At 39.8% G+C, this 25,845-nt stretch overlaps 1 protein-coding gene across 8 annotated transcripts in view; it reads left to right on the plus strand.

The window, feature by feature from the left end:
* Positions 1 to 25,845, plus strand: part of LOC126918241 (zeta-sarcoglycan) — a 215,068-nt gene that overhangs the window by 169,373 nt on the left and 19,850 nt on the right. For 7 of the 8 annotated variants that reach the window (XM_050725943.1, XM_050725941.1, XM_050725937.1 and 4 more), the window contains one exon: positions 20,210 to 20,483. In XM_050725943.1, coding sequence (XP_050581900.1) covers positions 20,211 to 20,483 — 273 coding nt within the window. In that variant the 5' untranslated portion in view covers position 20,210. Of the gene's footprint in view, positions 1 to 19,189; positions 19,215 to 20,209; positions 20,484 to 25,845 lie in introns of those variants that run through there. The other variant, XM_050725942.1, reaches the window with a different exon arrangement.

The raw sequence follows: 25,845 nt of genomic DNA on the forward strand, positions 1-25,845 counted from the left end.
AATTAAGATAACTCAGTTGGAAGCGTAGCACGGAGTGACGAGGTGGGCGGTCGAGTTAGACGACCGACTCTAAACTAATCTGCCGTTTGAAGGTTCAATGCATGAAGATGGCAACGGATGGCGGAGTCCAGGACTACCCTCGGGACCGGTGGTTGCGGCGAAGAGATAATGACCCCTGAGGTAGGCGACCGGTCGAGTTAGAACTAAGCGCGAATAGTTTTCCTCAAAGTCACGGCGAATTCTCTCGCTATCGTGCATTTTGCAAGGAGACCGTTCTGCTCACGACGAACAGCTCCTTAATCTTTAACAAAGAAAGTTCCTTCTACGAACGGTGAAACAGATGTGCGCTCCTGTCCCGGAAATTTCCAGAACTAGAGGGAACAGGTTGACATCACGTGGCTCGCGAATGTTTCTTTCTTTCCTTTCTGCAACCGGGCACATTTCGACGAAGTACGTTTTTCATAATTAGCGGCCAAGCATAAAGAACAAAGTTTCCTGGGCAAGTTAAAATTTACAGAACGGTCTAGTCCCTCTGTAAAACAGGATCTCGCAAACCTCCTGTAAATATTATCTAAACGTTACAACGACCAGAATCTTCTTTATTAAATATTTTTTATTTTCTAAATGTCCATTGTCGGTGACCGCCGATAATTCTTGAAAATTGGAGATAACAAAATAACATTAATTCCAGTGTGTTATAGCAAGGATTTAGTATTTTAGATTAGGGAGTGAAAAAGGAGAATATGGCTATTTTTAAACTTTGTACACTTTTGAGTCGTCATATTCAATCGTGTATTTTGAGAATGTCTGTTTACTTGAGTCGAATCAAAAAGACCATGAAATACGATGGAAAGAATGCACAGGTATTACTATATATCGTATAAAAGATACGTGCGCTGGATCGTCAATATGGAACAAAATGAGAGACTTGTGTCGTTGAGCTGTTAAAACGTTTTGTGCTTGCACCATTGTATCGAAGTATATCGTCGTTGAATTCCGGTTTATTAAATTGTGTGTGTTGTAAAGATCCTAAGAAGACCTCTATTCCGAAATCAACTGTGTTACAAGATTAAAAAAAAATCTGACGCTTTTATGTTTTCGAGTTGACACATAGAAACTCGCAGAGAATAACGTTCGAAGAGCATGGAGCAGAAAAATAAGAGCTGGTTAGAAACAAAATCGAAGGTTTTAGATGGCCAAGGAAAAATTTACAAAATATTCAGAGAAGTAACGATTGCAATAGCGTTGCTAGTACGATACTGCAATAAACATTGACTTTAATCCAGTCATTCAAAAAAAGTGTGCAAAAACAGGAACTGGAACTTCATTTTCGCTATTCATTGGTAAAAATGAAAAATAATGCTCCAATTATTGTGAATAATGTACTCATTTGTATCCTCATTCGCTTACAAACTTACAAACCCAGATAAAATTCATCCAATATTTATATACCATCGAGCAGACCTCGTAACAGGTCAAATATCGCTTCGGAACAGCCTGCCCCGTATGAAAAAAAGACACTAAAAAAAACTGTAACCGCAAAGAAGGCCAAAGGGGAGGATGGAAAGTAACGGGAAGGTTTGGCAATCATAAAATCCAACTGGTATCTGTTCGTTTGTTTGGTTAGTAAGCCTCACGGGTAACTGGATAATATAAGCTAGCAAGACACAGAGAGGAGAGGAGGCGACGCAGTTTAACTTTGGCCGCGGTGTGCCCGTGCAAATGTGTGCCTAAGTGTGTGTATACACGTAGCAGCCGACCAAGGGAAACCAAGAGGTAAAGGCGAACAGGGTAGAGAAGAGAGCACGAGTCGGAGGCTACACCAATGTTTGAGTTCCGTCTCGGATGTCGCTTTGCTGGGTCCTCTGTCGCTCTGTCTTTCAATCCCACCACTCCCGTTCGCTTCCTGTAACCCTCTACTTGCCCTATCTTTCTCTCTCTTTCTCTTTCTCTTTCTCTCTCTCTCTCTCCCTCTCTCTCACACGCTTCTACATCCAGCTCTTCGTTTTACCCAGTTCAACCGTCTTGACTTCTGACCTTGCTCGGGAAAGTTTAGTCCAAGCTCACGGATCAGTTCTTTCGCTGGTACAAATCCTCGTTGGCAGGACAGCTGCTCAGAGAACGAACAACCGGCACGCAACGCCACGTGCCCAGACCTCCCCACGGCTATACTATCGCTGTTTCGTCGCCCGAGTTTTACGTAACTCCTTGGAGACTTGACGGAAGGTGTTAAGGACAAGCTATATTTCCGTTATCAAATGCTTGGATGTAGAAGATTGATATTGTTCTTTCTTTTTTTTTTCTTTTTATAATTAACGAAGGAATATGTAGACACGATCATCTTGGAAAATATATTGTAAAAGTACGAAAATAATTGGTACGATTGCGAGGAGAAAATTAGAAATTTGCAAAAATGTGAATAACGACATTTTATTAGTTAGATTTATTTGCGAAATAAAAATAGAACTTAAACGAGAATTCGATCCAAAACTACTAAATACCATAACGAATACTATATGTTGATTCAGTAATAACCAACATTTTACGCTATAAACAAATATTTTCTTCCGCAAGACCCTTCACTTTTAAAAACCCTTTTCACATCCAAACCGATAGGATCTTCTTTCACTGTTCAATACCACCGCGTGAAGAAAACAAACTGTCTGAACTGGATAATTCTACTCTACCAAAATCTATCCTCGACGTAACGACGCTTCCTTTGTTTTTCCTGGAATCTCGTGATTCTATCAAAGGACTTGGGAAAATCGGTTGATGGTAACGAGGATCCGATTATTTGGAGCTGGTAATTAGCAGGATGAAAGTTTCTCGAGCAATTTTCGTCAAGTTTATTGACTCAGCATCAACCGATGCCGGGTGGTTCGCGTAAAGTGGTAGGTGCCGCTTAGTTTCGAGTTAGACTTGACCGAAACCACGGTCAGGGATCCGCACTCAGGAAGCTTGGTCGAAGCTGGTCAGAAGTGGACTAGTCGTGCGGAGACGAGTCGAGTTCGAGACAGCTGACCCCAACTCACACTGTGCACGGAATCGTATTAGGCGTCGAGCAGCGTGGACGCGTTAGCGCTCTGGAATTGTACTCGCGTTGTGCATCAGTCGGTGCCTCGTTGACCGGACGACAATCCGTTTAGTCTAATTCCGTGAAATGGGAGCGTAAACTCGTGCCAAATTAATCAAACGTCGCCCTCAGATGGATATGGCGCTCGCCTCGAAGACGTTCCACTCGACAAACTTTTTGCTTGTTCCGCGAACAGTCTCGGATCTCCGGGAACATCCCCGTTTGAAACACACCGTTGAGTTCTCTACTCTTCCAACAACTTGCCAAGTTTTCGAGAGGGGTTTCTTTCGGTGAAATTATAATTACAATTGGAGGAGTTAATTCGCGACCGAGAGGATAAGCGCCGGCCAAAATTTGTAATTATAATCATTCCTCGTGGGAACCTCGTCTCCGGGACTCGCTTAATAAACGACCCTAAATCTCTCATAGTGCTCGTCTTCTTCTTTTATTGCTCGACAGGTTTTACTAGCGATTACGTCGTTCTATCCAAATGCTTTTATTGGCGGCGGAGTTTATTAACGAAGTTTCTCTCACGTTTACATTGGTTTTATTTTTCGTAGATGGCAATGTTAAGAACGAAATCATTAGGGCGATAAAAATTCATAATTTTCATAGTAATTTTGTAGATTAATGCGCAATTGTTGGAAAAGGCTCGTTCCCTTTTTTTAACGTTACAATTCAAAAATTTCACTCTGAAGTTTCGATATTTCGAATCCGTGATAATTCGAAAATTTCAGATCCAAATGTCGAACGAATAAACAAGAGATAATTTACATAAATGTATATTTTACATTTACTATTGTAATATAATATCGTATATAATGTAACTCTTGAAGTCGTTAAAAGTAATCAGATGAAACAGACAGGAAATTAAAATTCGATTTATTTTCAAATTTGATCAATTATACAATGTATTCAAGAACTACTAAGACGAAACAAAAGTGACATCTGTTCGTCAAACAAGTTGACGTCTTGTCCAGGATCAGTAGAAACGAGGAAATTTCTCGCGATCTTCGCACCGAGGAAGCAAAGGCAGGAATCGAAACCAGAACTACGTAGGACGAGCATTTAATATTTCCTTTACGAGCGGGCACGATTCCATTAGCAAAGTTTCGGGAACCGGTACTAGGGCCAAGAGGGACCGACCTGTTCGTTAACGCCCGCTGTTTTATTCATTCGATTAGTTTCGCCGGCGAGTAAAGCCACGATGTGGGATTTTCCGTGTGCCGAGCTGTCCGTCCTTGCACGTGTGCGGGCCACACGTACGCCTACTATACGAAACCAACCCGGAATTTCACCATTTTCAATGCTTTAGAATACAATTAATACCGGATCGACTCTGATTCAACCCACCGCTATTGATCTCGCCGAAATAACCGAAGTATCAATGCCTGTTACTGAAATATCGAACACTTTTCTACAAGACAATCACCGTCTAATTAATCACGTCAGTGGACATTCTAACGTCGCTGGCTCTATATCGTGCTACAAAGAACTCTCATCTAACTAGTCTAAATACGGTTCTTTCCGATATTGATTACGTAGAAATATTGGGTTTAAGTTAAGTTTCCACTCTTTTTAATACGAAGGCGTTATTCTTCAGTGACATTTAAACCGGAGAATGATTAGATAATTGATGATAGCTATGATTTGGCTACGTTTAAGTAAGAACGCAGCGTAATTTTTATATAATTGCCTTTATTATTATTATCATTGCACAACTTATTGCGTGTTTGCTAATGATACGTTCACACGATTAATCACATGATTTCTCCGTTCCGTAATCATTCGAACAAAAGACGTTTAAAAGTCCAATCTATCAATCATCCATTCTTCTACAAGGCTTAAAATCTACCCGACTGAAAGTTCGCTCAAAATCTAACCGCAATCTACCATGTAACTATTACTCTGGGTTCGAAGTTAAAGCTCTACCAAAGATTCAAATCCCGGAATTTTCCCCAGCTACCCGAATCTGTCTCACCCATTTAACTGTCGAAGAATCGGGGTCGCAGCCGATCGTTCAATCGGCCAGGATTTAACGCGTAAACTTCGTCGTGACGCCATCCGCTCACGCCTAACGGACGGAGGGAAAGGGTGGCGAAGTAGTGTGACAGAGGGTGCAGGAATATACGCGCACGAACGCGGAGAGAGAGAGAGAGAGAGTGAGAGAGAGGATAGGTGAATCGGGACATAAAATATTGCTAACCGCCTCGCGGCCGAATTTAATTCCCCGGTCTGAACTCGGGGAGAACGTCGAGCGGCAGAGGGATTGCCGGGGGTATACGTAGGGGAAGGGAGGAGGGGTTAGTCGACGGTGCTGGCCTCGTCGAGATAAATCTTCCTGTCGATGGCTCACCACCGCTTGGATTAGAGTCTACATTTGCACCTACTCTACCCCTGGCTGGCTCACTCTTTTCCATCCCTTTTTCCGTCCTGCTATACTTCTACCTCTTGCGGCTCTTTCCCTTCGAAATCTGCCGATACGGCCACCCGTCGGCTCGCCTCTTCGTTCGCTGGAAAGACCATCTCATAAATTCGCCGCGGCTCGTTATAAATTCAACTCTCGTTGGACATGAGCAGCCGACTGACTACAGAGTACTGGAGAGGAAAACGACAACGACTACCACGGGGTTGAGGACGAAGGGAAGGACGCTGGATTTGCGTAGCGCGTTGATCGGATAGCAAGGGCCATTATTGGGGTTGTCGCGATGAACGGAGTGGCGACGGTTCGTGGTTGCAGGCTGCTGGATAGATGCGTTCCTGATATGAACGCGAAAGGTAAAATACGGTATGGTTGCATACGCGCAAAGATACTATGTACTATTTGCAAGTGTCGAGAAGTCGGAGAAACGATTCGATTTTATGACGAGAGGAATAGCGTTTATGATAATGATGGCTGAGTGTCTGCTGTCGAGTGTCGAATACGGGACGCGTAAGAGAAATGTTTTCTTCTTATTCGCTTCGTTTTACATTGGTACTATATTGGTAGAAAATAGGCAAATGTTTTTGGCTATATGTATACAGGCTTCTGCCGAATATATTTTATGACACGTAATTTGAAACACTTTGTGAAAAATTAATTCCAGCGTTAAAAAGAACTAACAAACTGGAAAGATTCCAAAGAAAGATTACTTGACTTTACGCGAGGATACCTATAATGATTCCAAGGCTTTGTTCCGGCTTGTATAAATTAATAATTTAATCTATTCTTTGACTTGTATGATGATGGTTTATTAAAAAAATCCGGATTTTTTTCGATCACGCATCTTCGATCGAGTTACATATGCAGACCTGTCCGGAACAATTCTAGATATATGATAAGACCCTATGTTGAAATGCGTAATGGTGACCGAATACGGAGCATGTATAAAAAAATGTTTTATTTCCATTGAAATCGCTTTACATCGATTGATATGAAATAGTAAAAAATTTTAATACAAGCGTACAGGCTCTTTTGGAAATGAGCATAAGGGACGACGAAATGGTCGTTAGCAAATGCATTTTCATACTCGAAGTCATTTGCACGTTAATTGAAATTTTAAGGGCACGTCACAGTGGCAGGTAACTTACTCGCAAACTAGCTTTAACTAACTATCGCACTTACGGTTTACAACGCTTGCCATGCGGTGGTACGGCACAATGATATCTTCCTACGATTCGCCCTATACATTACAGGACAACTTAAAGAATGATGTGCTAAAGTACAAATATTGGCGTACCTGTACACGTATAAATTCTCCTTTGATACTTGTACTTATAAATGATTATCTTGATATTTACGATAAATCGTGTTCCATTCTTGCGCGTTGTTTCATCCTTTTACACCTCTTTTGTTAAGAAATTATTCGTTGCATAATGATGCACCTGCATACGCTCATTCGTTCTCGAAATTAAAAAATTCTAAATTGATCATTTTCATCGTTCTGATTTTGTTGAGTTTTAGCATTAATCCATTAAGGACCTAGCAGTGAAACACATCGAAGTTAAGTGAACGTAACATTATTGTAGGACGTAAACTGTTAACGCTTTGTTAACGCGCAACAAATATGTTGGAATAATAGGTATTCTATACAGAATCAGTATACAAATCAGAAACATAAATAGAGTGTCCGTAATTTTAACGAAAAGTTTATTATAGTAAGTGATTAAATTTCTTCATTCTTCATAAACTCACGATGTTTGAATGAACGAAAAATATTAAAAATATTTATTATAATAAAAAATTACGCGATTATTATCCTTTATAACCGCAATGCTAAGAAGAATAATCCAATAATACAAATTAATTTTAAAAAATTCGCGTTTAATCGTATAATTCGCTGTATGAAATCCAAACGAAACATCATCCAGACAAATTGAACTTTACACGAAATAAAGTATCTACGGCTCGCATTCGATTTAAAATGAGCATCCTGAAGGAAACACGATGTTCTGCGGGTCTCGAAAGGGGAAATGTTAGATCTCCGCCTGGCCACCAGGAAATGTTAACGACACCGAAGGCAAAAGTCAACGGATATCCCAGGCGTGTCGCGGAGACGTCGTGTGTCATTTGTCGAATGTCTGAAACGAGAAACAAGCAGTGGTATTTCACGAAGAGGTTCTTGGTTACGAGCGAGTCTGTCTTCGTGACTCAAAAATTATTACTTTGCCTGACACGGACAAAGGGAAGCGTTTCACTTTCATAGTGCTTTCCGAACTTTATTATTCATGCTACATCTAAGCAGAGACGAAGATTGAAATTATCCTTCGTCGTTCGTTCCGGTGAAGCGTTTCCAGGCCGGAGATGATGCATAAATTACAATAGCTGGAACAGCATTTGATATTGTACGAGCAGTAGCTTAATACGCGAGAAGTACCGACGAGAATCGCATGAGAAAGAAAAATTGCTACTCGAGAAACGTATTCGAGTTGATGTTGTTTGTATAGGAACGAGCTCAGCGTATTTTAAGAACCATACCGTGAACGTAATATTTTATTCGCAGTTATCTTTTCTATTTCTTTTTTTTTTTTTTTTTTGTTAATCAATTTACGTTGTTGAATTCTGTGTTAATGTTGTAGTTACGAAAGGAAATCCTAAGAATTTGTGTAAAGTTTGACAAAATTGGAACGTCATGGATAGTATCGTCGTAAAGACTGTTTTTTAGATAAGACTAGTTTTCAGATAAATGGAAATTTTTTGAAAATTGTCTGACTCGCAAAATAAGCTTTTGCAAAGTAGCAGTTATGTAAATTACTTTGGTCACGCCTTTTAATTGACGTTTACGTGACTTTTACTCTAAACCTTTCAGCGTAGTAGGTAATATAAAGAAAATGAATAACGTCCATCAAAAGGTTATATGAAGTCTTATTTTTATCAAGCAAAAATAATTGAAACATCACAGGATTAAAAAAACGTAGCAGCGCAAAAGCACAGCGAAATAACGTTCGTACGCTAAATGGCCGTTAAATACGTATAAAACGTACACTTTGTCAATTAATTAATCCCACGAGCTACCCGATATAACATACGTAACGCGGGCGAATAAATAGGACAGGGTGCGAGAATTTATTTTTATTTCCCATTTATTCGTCAGATGAAGCTAAGTGGAAACGTGGCTTTCCTTAGGGCAAGTTACGGTCACATTCGAAATATCGAATTTGGTGAGAAAAGGTGGCCAGAGGATAAGAACAAAATAGGGAGCGGAGTGTACGAGAGAAAACGGCAAAGGGGAAAGAGAAAGAGGAAAAGGATCGTCCCTAATCCGCGAGATCGAGCCGGTAACGCGATCAAAGCAGCTCCCTTCCGGTCTCTAAACCGATTTCCTTGGATTCGTAGAAACCTACCACGTGAGTCGATGGATTTTCCTTCTTCTCTCATCCCTTCTTCCTTTTCCTGGAGCCTTTTTACTTCCATCGGTATAACTCCCTCTTCCTAACCGACCTCTACCATCCTTTCGTCCAGCTTCATATCAATTACTTTACTATCTCCGCACCCTTGGTGATATATGTAACAGAATAAAGATAACAATCTCCCTTAAATTTTCGTCCGTGTGGAACGAACGTTTCCTAATAAATCTGGCCGGCTATCGGATTTCGTTACATTTATTGATAATTATTTCGTTTTGTTCAGCTAATCGATATAATTTACCCGGATTCATTAAACCCAGTAATCGAAGAGCGATTTTTGAATGTTCGTGCGATCGAACGAATTTACCAACTAAAGCGATGTATCGTAAAGCGAGGTAGAAATATACATCGCGTAAAATAAATCTGGTTTTTATTATACATTAAATATCCACGGCATTATACTACTGGTACGTAAAAATGGTATTTGTAAAACATTGAAATGTATAAAGCCCGATAATTTTGGAGGAGTAGCTTTTCACAGTACAAGTACTCGTGAATAGTATACAGAGGAAAAATGATACAAGTGAAATAACGTTTAATTTGAGGGAACGCTGAGGGTAAAAGATTATTCTAATAGAAATATCTGTATGTTCAGTTTGAAGCAACGTTTAATATTTCACCCAAACTAGTTCATGTTCGATTATTTATTTTCGGAGCCTGTTCATAATTTAGATGAACATTTTGTAGCCAGTAACGTATCAGTGTTGCAATGTTTCTATTCGATCCATTCATATCACAAAAGCACGCATTTTGCGTGTTAAATACTGAAGAGAATCAAATGAGATAAAATATCAAATCATGTTGTACATAAGATTAGAAAGAGTAAAATCATATTATATACAATGGTATGGAAGTTCATAATGAAATTTTTTAAACACATCTCGTTTTTGGAAAAAAAGGTACACTTTTACCACTTTTCCCTTAAACGTCTTAAAAAGTGGCGATTTTGTCTTCTTATATATACTAAAAAAAACCTATGAGAGGATTACCCATCTTTGATAAAACATAATTTATAACCATAAAATCGTTCTTTTTTTCTTTTTTTTTAAGTTTAACGAGCGATTTTCGCTTACAGGTGGGGAGGCTTTTAAATTATTTTAACTTAGTCGAAGGTAACAACCGTGAACCGACCTTTTTCCTTCCGTTGCTCAAAGACTTGTCCGCAAACGCAAACAAAAGCGTGGCCGGAAGTTATGGCGTGTCCAGATCAAAGGATAGGCAAGTTTTCAAATTTAGCATCGGCCGTGGGTCGGATACAAGGGAGAGAAAAATAAGCGGCGCGTTGGCAGTTTACCGAGAGATACGTGTAACAGGTATAGACATTTAGCCGTCTATATGACCGACGCGACATTCTCAGTGGTCAAAATCATAAATTTCGCGATACCAGATGTCGAAGTTCTCACGTCTCTTTGCAGCTCGCGACCCTTCTCGTTGAACGTCAAATCGCTTTTTTGTTAGGCGAACAGATTTCACCGGGAAAATCTTCCTCGTGTTTGGTACACTACGATTCACATCGTTCCTCTTTGCGGAGAGAATGCTTTCAGAACGTTTATAAAAAACTTTCGACCGACGATTTCTTTCGTATTCTTTTTCTCTGTTCTCTATATGCTCTGTTCTTTTTCTACGTTCTTTCCAAGATCTTCCACGGCCAGAGGTATATTCAGCCATTTAAAGCATATGAAAGAATCGAAAACACAGATACCATGGTACGGTGCTCGGTAAAACTGGAATGTATCTATACAGGCAACAAAATCAATATGATCTAATTGGAAACAAAGTTATCCATCAACGATTTTTTTCCGTCTATTTTTCCTTTCTTTATCCAAAGTTCTTCATTGGAAATACACGCACCACTTACAATATCGTTGCGGAATAAAAAACATAGATGATCGTTTCTATGAAACCGTGCTCGGTAAATTAGAACAGGGAAAATAAAATGTGCACGGACGTTACAGTTAAATCATTCTAAAGAACAATTTGTTTCCATAACCCAATCGAATTCCACCGAAAGAAGAAAAAGAAGAAAGGAAAAAATGCATATGAATGATAGAGAAAATGGTGCGGGACCGAGAGATTCGTGTAGTATAGCAATCAGAGAGGCGGTGCACATCGAAGCGCAATCGAGCAGCGTTATTAACGTCGACAGATCAAACAGAGGGACTACAAACAATTTTACTCTGTATCGCTTCTGCTCTGATTTCATTCGGGTAGCGATGCGCCGATGATTGCCTCCACGATATTATAATTTTCATTACCTTTCTCTCTGCGTGTACAAAAGACATTATTAAAACCATTAACCTTACACGGCAATAGTTATAAAGTATATATGTGTATACAGATTATTACAGATACAATATTCGTACTCGTTCGAAACATTTGCATGTCGTGTACGCGTTGGTAAACGTAGGGCGACTACAGATTTCGAGCCGTGAAATCGACGTTTATTTCCAGCTTGTCTTCGACAACAGTATCGGAGGCTGCCGATCGATCATCATGGCGTACTATCGGGCGGGAAAAGCGGCGGAATGTCGATGACGATGATTGATATTAATGATGAGAACGCGAGGTACGCGCCGGCAGCAGCCATGCCGTGATCGAAAACGTACCAAGAGAGAGGGAGGAGAGGAGAGACCGGTGTCGGTTCGGTTGGCGTGTATGCGGGCGTTAATAATCGGCGCACCTGCCCTTTTAATTTACTTCGTCGGCCGTTTCACCGATAAATCGATGATAGACCCGAATGATTGCCCTGTAAATGCTTATCTGCCCGTTAAACATAACCACGTTGTGAAACGCGGGGGCCCGCATCAGGCTTGGTCAACGCGTGTTCACGCGGAATCCTACACGACGTCAGATCTCGATCCGATGAAGTGTTTATTTTCGCCGGCGTTGTCGATCTGTCTTTTAATGGATATTTGCGAACTACGCTCAGCCTCGCTCCCGGTAAATCACTCGGTGATTCGCGTTTTAGGAAATCGTTCGTGGACGACGACGATTCCGGTGAATACGGCCGGACCACGCGGCCACGTATTTCATGCGGATTCTCGTCGCGCCACTGACCAATACGTCACGCCGATCGTCGCCACTCGACGAAACCCGAATGGAATTTTTCGCGCTTCCCCCGGCTATCTATAGTTATCTCTGAAACGTTCTACTGGATTTTGGAGGCAAGCTTTTTTGCTGTTTTTCTTTTCACCTTTTTCCTGCTTTTTGGGCGAGTTTTAAACGCTACGGGAATTATAGTAGAGTAAGAGGATGTTGTGATTTCTGGGTTTTAGCTCATGGCTGAATTGTAGAGGCCAATAACTGTGCCACCGGTGATTGTGGCAAACGATTTCCGCACTGACGATTTTTTATGTAGTAGAACTATATTTAATTCTTTGTAGTTTCGATACTTCGTAACTTTGTAGTAGTTACGATCTTAATTAATTATGACATAATTGATTCATCCACATTTTCACGACGATTCTTTCACGGCAACTTTCTTCTAAAGGCTTCCCATGCACGATATATATTTTCTATGTACAAGTACATTTCTTTTACGGAGTATCATAAGTTTCAAATCTCTCGTACATTATGAAAATTGTTCTTCGCCCGCAGGTGATAGCCTTGACTAAACGTACAACTTCTTTCAACTGCTTCCGACTCGCCCTAAACGACTGAATCGTCCACTAGAAACGTCCAACAGTATTCATAACAGTCATTAAGTTATGGTATCAAAAACACTGGCTCTACGACCATACCACATTTTCCCTCTATTTATATTCCCGAAGTGACGTATACCAGAGCTCTCGTTTCGACAACGGATAGGAAGACCCCGCTCGAGGGTACACGTAAAATAGCGAACTCTAGAAATCATACAAGATTTTCGTAATTACCCGGCAATGGTAATCCAGTTCCGGACGAAGCAGTCCAGGAAATATAGTCGAATATCAGCTAGCGAGCAATTTTATTTCAATAAACTGGCCGGCGTGGTAAAATTGAAACGACCTGACAACAGAATAGTGGAAAAGAGAGACAGACAAAGCGAAGGGCAGAAAGAGAGAAGGAAGGAAGGAAGGTAGCGTAATTTCCGCGGCAAACTAGACGAGGACAGCCGCGGTTCGTTGCGGTCGTACAGTAAACCTCTGGCATTTTTCATGGAAATTGCCGAGCAATTTCCGCGCTGTCCTACCGAGAGTAAGAATAGCTGGAGAAAAAGAAAGTGCAAGGGTAGACGGAGGAAGAGGGAACTGGGTAAGGAGGAAACGTAAGAAAAGGAAGGTCTCGAAGCGAAATCGGCGTACAGCATAGCCTCTTAGATGTTACGACGAATGAGTCTTCATTAACGGCAATTCGCTTTAAACTATGTTTGGCTTGCGGCAATAGCGCGAGAAGGGCTAGACCACCTAGATACCACCAGCGGCGCCGACAGCACCAAGTCGGACTACCTCCGTTGACGTCACACCCCTTTCTGTTCCGAACGTTGCTTCAATCGACCCCTTTGCGCCCATTCCCGCTGAACAACCACAGAACTGTGGTTTTCGACTAACCACCCGATAAGTCGTTGGCTTTCCGGCAATAACGTCAACAAGAAAACAATTAACCTGTATGCTCTTGAACCAGCAGGCGAACACGCCTTTTACTGCGCACGCTTTCTTGATTCAGAGAATTTTGGTAGGAGAGGTACAAAGTATTTTGGAATTATGAGACATTCTTGATATGGAATTTCGAACATCGATTAGTGGAAAATTTGACGGCGATCCTTTACAAGAAGAATTATAATACAAAAAATGAAAGCTGAAAGATTTCGAAGCTGTTAGGAAGCAGCACTTTCTACTTACTTTTGATTACTTTCCAGTAATTCCGGCAAATCGATAAACGTCAACTCAAAATGAAATTACTTCTTGAAACTCGCTATAAATTCAATCGATGGTAAGTCAACTAATACTCGTAGTAATAAATTCTTGCACCTTTGTCTGCGAAACTTATGATTTCCTTCCTCTTTCAATGGATATAATTTCAATTTTAAGGCTGCCTCCTTACTGCTGAAAATCCTTCAATTGTTACATTCTCTACTCGAAAGTTTTTGTTTCTATTTAATATCTGTAATCGGAAAATAGTTCAAGAATATTATTACACTTTTGTTGCTCTAACTTTCTTCGTAATTAAGCGTTAGTATATGATTGCCTTGCTTCTCGAAACCTCTAGAAAATTGGCTCGTAAGTTTCGCGATTAACATGTGGATAGAACGTGGGCTAGAAGTTGGTCGAAACGCGGCCAGAGGAGAATAATTGCTACTCGTCAAAAATTCGAAAGGCTACTTGACTCCATCCGAAAGGTCAATCTTGGCGGAAACTCGTCGAAACTGGGATAGCACAATGGAGGCAGCTTGGCCGATTACGATCGACAGAATTCCTTTAGACGCCTGGCATGGCTCGAATAGGAGCAACCATCGCGCTCCAAGAGAATCTCGGGTATCCACCGAGTCTCTAGAAACTATTGCTTGGACGTTCGTTGTCACGAAACATGTGAAAAGAAGAATATCCTCGCGAATAATTCCTGAATACAAGATGAATACATTATCATAGTAACATCATTTGAGTTCATTCAAAGAACATAATTGAATGAGAAATTAATAATTGGAAGTAACATTCGCTATCTCTTTATGGAATCGCTAGATTAGAAATTTGAATAATTTATTGAAAGACATGGTAATAATATATTCCTCAATTTATTAATTAATTTTTGTAATTCATTAATTTGTATAATGTCTGAACTGATCTTTTGTTGGTTGGTTTATAATTGACAAATTAAACGATCGGAAAATATAGAGGTTGTCAAGTTATAAAATAGCTCTGCAAAGATTGCCAATTACAAACGTCAATTCTGGTTCTAAACTAGTAAAAATGATCTATTAGATTTTTTGTTTTTGCAATTACTAAAAACATATAAGTGCTTTTATTCGGACAGAAATATGATTACATATATTCATCTTCATTCATCTTCATTATCGTCATTATTCATCTTCATCATACTGCTTTAAGTCTAATTAGGTAACATATTTAGATGTTATATTATAGATCGGTATTTCTAGTGTTAACCTTGTGCAATTTTGTTATAACGAGTCTATGATGATTCTAAAGATATAAAATCATCCCAGTTCAATTCATCTATAATTTTACGACTAAAATATATCTTTTTAAAAACAAGTAAGTGGATATTGGATACCTTTGAACAATAGTATACCTCGTCGTGGTTCTGTCCATCAAAAGCAAAGTGAATGGTGATCGATCGTTCGTTCTTCTTTATAGTTATTGAACAGAAACGAAAAATAGACGAAGAGTGGAGTTAGTTTTCAGAGAGAAACATTTAACGAACCTGAGAATCTTGTCGCGAAGAAATCGAGAAATTACAATGGACATTGTACACAAAATAACATCACCAAGACGATATCCGACGAGGAAATGAGATAGTCGATACGGTCCTTCGTTTGATCCGCATTTCGTATAAATACAGATATATTTTTCCTTCGTGAATTAATCACGTTGTCCTGCATGACGGATGGTTAATATCGTTATTACCCATCCTAGCAGGGAAATTAACTTCCAGTCGCTGTGGTTTGCTTAATATCCTTTCCATCACGTTTACTTGTCACCGTTTCGAATTTAATTAACCGTATGAAGACTAAAAGTTTCGGACTTGTCGCGCACAGAACTTTTCTTTATAAAACATTACACTCGAAACAAATATTATTAAACTAACAAATCAAAATATCTGCCATATTCTCAAGATACGTACAACTATCTTTGTCAACGTTCTCGGAATAATGTTTTTAGAACGAATCACACAAGATATGTGTTATATATATTGTACATTATCGATTCCTCTCAACCTTGCGGCTCTTTCTCGTTGTATAAATTGCAATTTGAAACTCTAAATTCGACGTTGAATTCGAATCTAAAAATTCGAATACCAGATTCAATTGAAAGACCTAAATTTGAGGTTGAATTAAAAAATTTGCGTTTGTATTTGAATATAGAAGTTCGAATCTAGAAATTTGTACATAAAATGCGAATGTAAAAATACGAACTAAGAAGTTTGAATTTGGAATTGTCCGGTTATTATTACAAGTATAAAACCACAGACAGTAAAGATCATTTCGTGGTAATACCGCAGTCTGAAGCGCGTTAAAATCACATACAATTAACTGTAACGTTCTAAAAACACGTTCCCTACGAGACTATCTCATTGATATCTCGCGTGATATCATAATTCACCATCCATCCCGGGAAGTCCGTCCCTTTTTCCTCCAAGATTTTCATCTTCGTCGACGGTTTGGAATTCATCGCGCGCAGGTTCGCGTGTCCTGCATTCGAAAGCCACAATTCTAACCGAGCGGCTACGCGACGCGTAAGCAACCGGCCACTCGTTTAATTCGTTTTAAACAAAGCGCTATTTATCACGGAAGTTATGCGGCCAAAGCCGGACGAAGGGGGCGAAAACGGAGAATACGTACACGCGGATGTCGAGACGGGAGGAAAAAACGTGTAACACGGTCGTACGTTAGTACAGTGATAATTTCGCAACTTGTAATGCTCTTTGGGCTTGAAACCGTGAAATTATGGCGGTGGCCGCGCTAACTTCGCGTTACGTCAAAAGTTCCAGCGCCCGTTTAACATACGTCCGACGGTATTTATGATCCGACGTATATTTCCGCTTTGTAATTGCCCCTTGAACCTGAATCTCACCGTTTCTCCCGGTTTACTCCTCTTGCGCCACGGTAACGACTTTCGAATGCGTATAAAACTACCCCTTCCTGTTCGAATCGACTTCAAATGTTCGTACGTTTCTACGGGGCAAAAAATCGTCGCTTCGAAACGAGTTGCAGCCATTACGCTTCTGTGATTTTTAAAGTAAAACCAGAACAAAATTATAGAGCGAAGCACTTTGAAATAAGGTACTGGAATTTAAGGTTAATAGAGGTTAGAATTATTTAATACGCGTGTTGACAACGAAGAGAAGGTCACATTTTAAAAAAAGGTTTTATTCTTCGTTTTTGTTAACGGAGAATTCATCTGTTATTATTAATATAAAAGTTAATATTAATAAAAAAGTCATGTTTATAGTTCAATAATATCGTTGTGAGTTCCAAGCGGAGTTTAATATTCGATATAATATCAATAAATATGATATCAATATATATATAATTATATATTTTATTATATATAATATGTCACTTTTCGGAAAAATCTAATCATAAATAGAACGAATTTTATCAGGAAATAATCGATCCCAAAATGGTTGAATATTCGCAATGATGGTTCACAGGTCTGTGAATATTGTACAAAATCAAGAATGTCAAACCTTGCAGCCGTTTACTTCCGCGTGTCCGCGTTTTATTTATGGTGCCTGGGAACGAGCAGGGCGACAGAAATTAATATCGAAAATCGAGTCCGGAATCCGAAAAAGCTCGCCAGATTAAAGACCTTCGTTAAATACAATCTTCGATGAGGCGTGCAGCTGTGGCAGCGTCCTTATAATCGTTAATCCTTCTTTCTCTTCTCTTGTCTTTCTCCCTTTTCCTCTCACCATCCCCGTTTCTGGCTGTTTCCCTTGCTGAAAATCGTACACTTTCCTAGTCCTGAAAAGCAAGCTGGCGGCTCTCTTCCCCGCAGGAGCTTATCTTCGGAGCTTTTAATTTCGGGCGACCAAGCTCTTTATATCCACGAGAGGTATAATTATCCACAAGAAGGCAAAAGGGTAGCATTGAATATTTTAGCTCATGCCCCACTCTTGCTTTCTCCTTTTCTTCTTCCATCCCTTGTGCCACTTCTCTTTCGCTTTATGCCAGTGTTTCCATCTATTTGTCTTCCTTCTTTTCCGCCAGTTGTCCCATTTGTCTCTCGATGTTTTCACTTCCCTTATAATTGTTCACAGTGTATATGCGGCACGCAAAAAAGAACAGACAAGACATGAGAACAATTAGGTTGGAGCATATGAAATGTGTTTTTTTTTTTTTCAAAGTTTTAATTTGACGTTAAATTTGTTTTGCTCGTTAAATTTTGTGACATCGTTAACCATCAATATATTAAGGAATAAAAAGATTATTATAAATCACGTATTATACATTGTGTCAAGAGGATTCATAATGATATTTTATAAATTTGAAAGAAAAATTGCCACAACAATTGTGGAAAACATAAACGCTTCATTCTATCTAAACAATTTTTTGAGTTGTCAATTAATTTAAAGTAGATTGTAATAATAAGTAAATTTCAAATTTGGAACTGAATTTCAATAAAAATATTTGCAATTTAAATAGAAACAGCTCGATTCTCCAGGGTTTTTCAATTCTAGGATTGATAGTGCTTGCAAATGTGGGCTGATGAAACCAGTTAGTTGCTGAGAAAGTACACTGAATCGCGTGGAAATCACCTTGATTAAATATATGACGTTTTAAAGAAATTACGCGTGATTAATATTTCATTTAAGCGAACGGCTAAAATAAAAATTAGAATAAAAAAGGAATATTCCGAGACCACATTTTGAAAGACTGACTAGAAGAAGAAAGTAAAAGGTAAGAAAGCGTAAGTAAAAGTCAAGTAAAAGCGTTCGAGTCAGCGGCGACCGAGAGGCAAGAGATTAAGGCACAGAGTTACGTCCGCTATTTCGCAGTCAGATTTACATAAGTTCCCTCGTTCCTTTCCTCTTACATTCTCCTTCCCCGGAACATGGTCTCGCTTATCGATTCTCCTTTTTCCTCTTCTGTTCCCTTTTAATCGCCCTCCCGCTCTTTTTCCCGGCTCGTCCATTTTTCACGCGCGCACGCCTCTACCGCCGTTAATTATCTGCCATTTGATAATCCTCTGGTTCTCCACCACACCATTTTGTACGCGGTTTTACGGCCCCCTATTTGCCACGCTAATTTCGGATTCAGCGGCTTCTTCACCGATGCTTCGTATGATTGATCTTTCTTACTCGTGGACAAAAATCTGATCCCGTTGCCTGTTACCAACATCGTATCGCGTTCAGGGAAAAAAGAAAAAGGCATAGCGTGTTTTCAGTGCTGGTTCGGTGCAAAATGGACTGTGTGGAAATGGGTGGGATGTTTGGACGCAGGGCACGTATGAAGGAAGGCTCGTGTTTCAAGAAGTAAGAACCGGAGATCAGTCTTCTCACGGTTCTGTTCCTCTCCCCATCCACGACCAATTTTCTGCACCCGGTGTGCGAGGACGAGACATAAATCGTTGATAAATCATCGGGAAAAAATGGCCTGGTAATTACAGCCTTATTAATCGCTGGCAATTATGCTCTAAGGCTTCGTTCGTCCTTTTTCTTTGTTTTTTCTGTGCAACTGCAACTTTTTTGTGCGTTATCGTTTAGAAGTCTCTTGCCATCTGTTGCTTGAAATACGTACCAAGTTTTCTGAAATTTAAAGATAAGAAGGGGAAAATTTAATTTAAGCATTGCTCGACTGAGAAGAACTGTCTTTAGTTTTGTGACGTTAGAGTTACTACACAAATATTTCTTTAATAAGTCGTAAAATTTCGGATCGCTAAGTCTTCCATAGCAGCCACGAATATAAGAGAAATATCATCAAACATTTCTAAATATAATAAAAGGCGCTTTCGTCTGACCATTGACGTCTCGCTCTACTGACCAGAAATAGCGCACGCTGTTCTTGTCCCCTTCGGTGACTTTAACACACACTCTACATGTATCAACGTGATTCTATTAACTTCCAATTAGCAATTCTTTATACATAATAATTTTTTTATTTAGCAATCTTATATTCTCTTACGTATCGTTTGATCTTTATTAATCATAAATCATATCACATTCACATTTGTAAAGAATAAAACTAACTGAAGTTAAGATATCTTCATTAACTTTTAATTCTTTATTAACTTCTTTCTACTACTTCTTCTGTTAAATTTAATGCGGCTTTATTAACTTCTCATAGAAATTTCTAGTTAGGGGTCAGTTGAGTTAATAGTTTACAACAACTTATAGAAAATTTATAAATTAAATTTCCTGCTCGCATATAATAAATACAAATCGTATAGTAAACCGTATTTTATTGCAATCTTACTTATTTAAGGACGATTAACTAAAAGGACTAAAAAGGGCGGTTTAAACTTCGTTAGTTTCCCAAAGTTGAACAAAGAGAACATTAATGTTCACGATGACACGTGTTCAACGTGTTTATCGCTTGAGAACTCGTACAACGAGAGAGGACAGATGTTTCAGTTGACTCGTTTGTGATTTCAGAATGTCTCGAGGGCAGTCAGGCTGGTCGGACGAGCCGTGCACGTCGACCGGAGGTCGAAACGTGCGACAGTCGGCAGGGCCATCATCAAGGACGACACCTCCGATTCTCGAGGACCGCACTTCCGGCACCGCGTCATGTAAAGGTGGATTCAGGTTAGGTGTTTATGGATGGAGGAAAAGGTGTTTGTACTCTCTGGTGCTCACTTTGATGGTCATCGTGATCCTGAACCTGGCGCTCACCGTGTGGCTGCTTAAGGTCATGGGATTCAGTTCCGTAAGTTTGTGATATTAAACATGTTCTATGAATTTGTTTCCCAATTAACTCATAGGATCTCTTAATAGATTAAAATCTTCGTCCCATGGTCATTGTAGTGTAGCTACTCGCAGTCATATGTTTACAGTTTTAGAGTTGTAACAACATTAAAAATTAATCTCAGAACTGCAAATACTTTTTTTTCATTTCTAAACATTTCCTTACTTCTCGTGTAATATATAGAAAAATTAAGGGCAAGTGTTTTTGTGGCTATCAAATAAAGCAGGAGAGAAAGAATTGGAAATTTGAAATCTTTGTCCTACAATTACATATATCGTTTAAATGGTAAATTGGTCGAAACAAGAAAACTTGCACGAGCTGGATTCTCCGATATGTACTTACCGATATAACTCAGAAAAAAGGTCACCATGTTTACACAGAAATACCCTCATTCATTCCTCTACTCATGATTGATAAAACATACCTTGGTAATAAGCTGTCCTTTCAAAAATTCCAATTGCCGCTTGACCGGTCTATGCAAAGAAGAATTAATATTCCCGACGTTTTTTTTCTCCCGACGGATCTTGCTTTTTTCCCACGTCGAAATTATTTCCGGAATCGCGCGTTGAATTTCTTTATGAAGCACCTCTCTGGTCATTTTCGCTCGGCCGAATTCGCCTGACACGCTGTTGCATTTCAAGCGCAACGTGCGTCTATTCACGTTATTTCGTCGCGAGATACTGCCACGATCCCTGACTTTGATATTCGCCGAGCTGAAACGAGGAAACGGAACGAATTCGTGTTGGGAAACACGAATAGAATACTGACACCTTTGGATATGCAAAACGGCTTGCAACCATCATCGGTGGAAATCCGCGGGTAAGCGGCTTTTATTTGGTAATGAAGCGCGATTCGCCGCGCTTCAGCGAGATCATCCTCTCTCTTCTGCTATCCTTGTTTCCTAATCGATGCAAATACGCTCTGCCTCGCGTCGCTTGTTGCACTTATAGAGTGCCATTCTACTGCGATCGCCTCGAGTGATTCCGATTAGACCGTCAAGTAGAGTTGGAACGGTTTGTTCAGACGCCGGTGGGTTGGGCCAACGTGATGGAGAGGCTCGAGATTTTAATATCGTCGGATGGTTTTTGAATGGGGTGATATATTGTTGACTCGAGCCCGTTATGGCTGATAAGAAGACGAATCGAATCATCTGTCATGTCGGACGTTTATCAAGCTCCAGATAGTTTAAGCTCTGCAGCGGCTTTCGCTTTGTGTGTTTAGAGAAAACGAATTGAAAAATTATTCTCTGCCTCTTCTTTCGTATATATCTCTTCCCTTTTCTTTTTTTTTCTTTTTTTTTTTGTAGATTTCTCTTGAACGCATTAACACGCTAATTACCTGACAAATCTTCTATATTTTCTCAGAAAGGAATACCGCCTGTTTCAATACAATACGTCGTTAGTAAAGAAATAAAATCGTTTATGCGTTTTGTACTACATCTAGTATTTTATATCGCTAATGTAATATCAAAAGAATTCAAATCTAATGAACACGAGTGTTCCTCGAATTTTCATATTTCACGACAATCAGCATGTTAAACACGTATAAAGTTCTTCTCAACATTACAGATCACTTAACGTTACAGAATCAAATCAATTGCTTCTCGACGAGCGAATGCAACATCCTGATTCCGTGTCTGATCGCTTACGTCTCGATCTACTGATTCCCGCTGACGAAAGAAACCATCCGCGCTAGCCTCGTCCTTTCCGTTGATATTACCACGCACTCTATTGCATACGCCCAATCACCAATTCCCTCACCAATATTCAACCAGCTATATCTCTCAAAATGGACTTGCTACATCCCAAAACTTTGTCTGAACATTTCTCTGTAACGTGGTATAACACACACTCCTAATAAAATCAATTCCTGTCACGTCGTTGGAAATTAGTTTCAGGCGAGTTTCGCCGTTGGTACAACAGGCCTCTGGTGCAATCTATACAACCGGTTACCAACACAGATAAGATTCGCTCCTAACGCCTCGCGAACAGAGGCGCGAAACAAAGGGGGAAGGGCAGCAAGCTGGTTAATATAATTCGCCGTAATTACCGGAATCGTTGTATCGCGCCCGGTATCGCGGAAATCGTCGTTTGCACTTGCCACTTCTTTACGTGGGCCGGTTAATTCCCGGTTTATAATTAACCGAGCCCCTTGGTGGCGGCCTCCGAAAGCCAGGGGATGAGAGGCGCTCGTTACGAGCTGCGAGCCTGATAACAAGCTCGTCGAAACGAGCTCGCGATCGTTAGAAAAAACACTCATGCCCGCCGCTGCTTGTTCCCGTTGTTTCATTATCGTTATTGCCGAAATCCTGCCGCGCGAAACGCGATATTTAATGGCGTTGAGTAATATCGCGGAGGACGGTGTAACCTTTCGGCTGACCACCGCTACGGATTTATGGTGGCCGCGTGCGAGTGTTGCGAACCATAGTTCGACAGAGACCGCGTAATTAACGCTCTCCATCGCCGAATTTATACGATCCACCGATGAGTCAATCCGATTTTTCGCGAAACGCCCGGATATCGCTGGATGCTACGGAGTGACGATTAGATCGGATTAAGAATTCTATAGAATTCCTGAAGTGTCTATATTTGTCAATTTTTAGCTCTTTGTAATCTAATGATATTGAACTAAAGTAGACGCTGAATTTCGTTTTAGTTCTTCTACTAAAAGTTTCATCTAGTAATCAAAATATAGTTTTCGAATTTAATATATCGAAGATAGATAAGTCGTGATAAGATGATGAATGTAACTCAGAGTGCAGAGGATTATAAATGTAAAACCTATCTCTAATTACGTCTTATTCTCTGATCAAATAACTTCGCTATCGAATCAGAGAAAACAGTCACGATCAAATACTCGTTAAATATAGTGATAGATTTATTAATATTCAAACATGTGACTTTTCTCTCACAATCTCTATTCTTAATTATCTCGAATTTCACTTCCCCGTTTAATCGATCTCTTCTCACTCTTTACGCCAATATCTATCCATCAGATTCTCGAAGCATCAGGCTTATTAAAAAAGAATATCCACGTTTGGTAGCGTGAACGGATGATTTTTCTTCCCACAATAACGGCGATCACGAATGTCCGATTTATTTACGACTCGCGAACGGAAAAGCGACACACATTACTCACGCCGCGTCAAGGTGAATCGTTCGGGGAACAGCATCACCGGCGGCAAAGAACACGCTTCGAGAAACAAGGGGACGTATAGGTGAGACTGTAGTGGTAGAAGAGATGTCGACGATGCAACAGGGTAAAGGCGAGAAGAGGAAAGAGAAATGGAATAGGAGAAACGTAGACGAAATCGGTGCAAGTAGAGATAGCGGACTCTCAGGATAGCCCTGCGCGAGAACGAACGAACGAGCTAAGGTGGGAAAGAAGAAGTAGCGGAGGCTTACATTTCCCACGGGGTATCCTTGCTTGCTCACAGACTCCTTACTTACGGATTGATACTCAATTTCCAGCGAGTTTAGCCCCTATCGAGGGATCGTTGCGCCTGATCGCGGTGGCTCCTTTCGATTTCAAATAAATTCGATAATGGCGGATATATAGGCGGTGAAGAGTAGAGGAGTCTGAGATGGTGTAGCGTACTCGAGCAGGGATATAGAAAGGGATTTCTCCATCGTCTTTACCTTAATCGACAAGGTTCAGGTAGGAGAGAAGAACGAGCTGCTTGGCCTCGTCTGGCTTGTCGATGGATTCGACCCCGTGATGGACGATTTACGAAGGACGTAAGGCATTTTTCGAGCTTTCGATTTTAACCACCGCCACCAATCGTTCATCCGCAATATCGAACGTTTGATTATCAGCTCGGCGCGTATGAAATCTTTTTCTGAGGTTTGAATTTGCCAGGTCTATAACTTCGATCTTTTCCTATCATACGCCTTAACGAAGCAGAAATTTCATATAAATTGGTTATATTAAATTTTAAAGAAATTTATCACGAAAATAATTAAATTTCATCATTGACTGCTGCGAATAAATAAGATATTCGGTCGATTCTTTTGTATCTGTTCAAATTCGGGAAGAGTAAGAGTTACTAGAAATATAGAAACATTCGGAGAGAATAAGACACCCTATAATCGGATCAATTTTTTATTAATAAATTATTTTCGAATCATTGCCATAAACATTCTAAACATTGTTAAGATGGATTGAAGTTTAGAAAACTTTATCGTACGAATCGTAGTAACTTGCGTAATCTAGTAAACGATTCTTAACAGATAGAAAACCAACGAAAGACTGTAATTGCTGCTTTCAAAATTATTCTACGGATTCTAAATAGAAACGAACAATAAATTTCTAATCCAAAGGCACAATGAAACACTCAACTCCCCGGGAAGAACAACGCGGAACGATAAAATGCAAACGGTGTCATCCTTGAAGCGTGAAATGGAACGAGTCCGTGTTCACGAAAGCGAGTCCGTTTATAAAAATCGCATCGTTATCAGCGACAGTGGGAATCGTGGATCGTGCTGGATCTGAAATTTCCCGAGACGCGCGAAGTTCATATCCATAGCAAAAATACTTTAGCCTTGTGTGTTAGCCGACGTATACGAGCGAAAACGCGATACACTCGCGAGTCTGGAAATATTTTATACTCTGTCCTTTCACCCCTTTTTCTAGCAGTCTTATCCACCATTCTTTTCCGCTTTTTCATATTTGATGAGCGAGTGCGGAACTCCTGGTTTTGCGAAAAACCTTTTTACCCAAGCATCACGAAACCATCTGGCTTTGCTCGATCCTGTTCGCGGGCAACGTCTTCGGGAAATTAAGTCGTTCTTCTCGATTAAGAAGTTGGATAATCGACGAGCGAACCATTTCTGGTGTATTTTATCGGAGATTCCAAGAATAAGTTATGCTTTTTACAGATAATTTCGTTTCATACATACACATGCACATGAACAATGAAATGTCGTTCGTTCCCGTAAGTTTTGAATAATATTGATTACAAAATTATTCAAATTGAAACGTTCAAATGATAAATAATGTAAATTTCAGAAATGAAAATTTTTAATCGATACAACGAATGTATTTTTGTTAATCCTAACGCTTTTTCGCTTAAATGCTACCGAATTTCAATATTTATTTTCGCAGGCTTATAGCAGGAATAAATGGAATTATTTGGGTTACCTACTACTAGTTTTTTTGTATATAACTTCAAAGCAGTTGCCACAAAACTTACTGAATTCCCAAATTAATTATCTCCGGAGTTACTAGTTTGTCCATGAATAATTATCGGCTTAAGGGGTTGAAGTTAGCAAGTGTCCAGTGATTTATAGAGAAAATTACATATACAATAGCAAGCTGGTGTTCC

The sequence above is a fragment of the Bombus affinis genome, chromosome 7, assembly GCF_024516045.1.
Source record: "Bombus affinis isolate iyBomAffi1 chromosome 7, iyBomAffi1.2, whole genome shotgun sequence".
Taxonomy (NCBI): Eukaryota; Metazoa; Arthropoda; class Insecta; order Hymenoptera; family Apidae; genus Bombus; species Bombus affinis.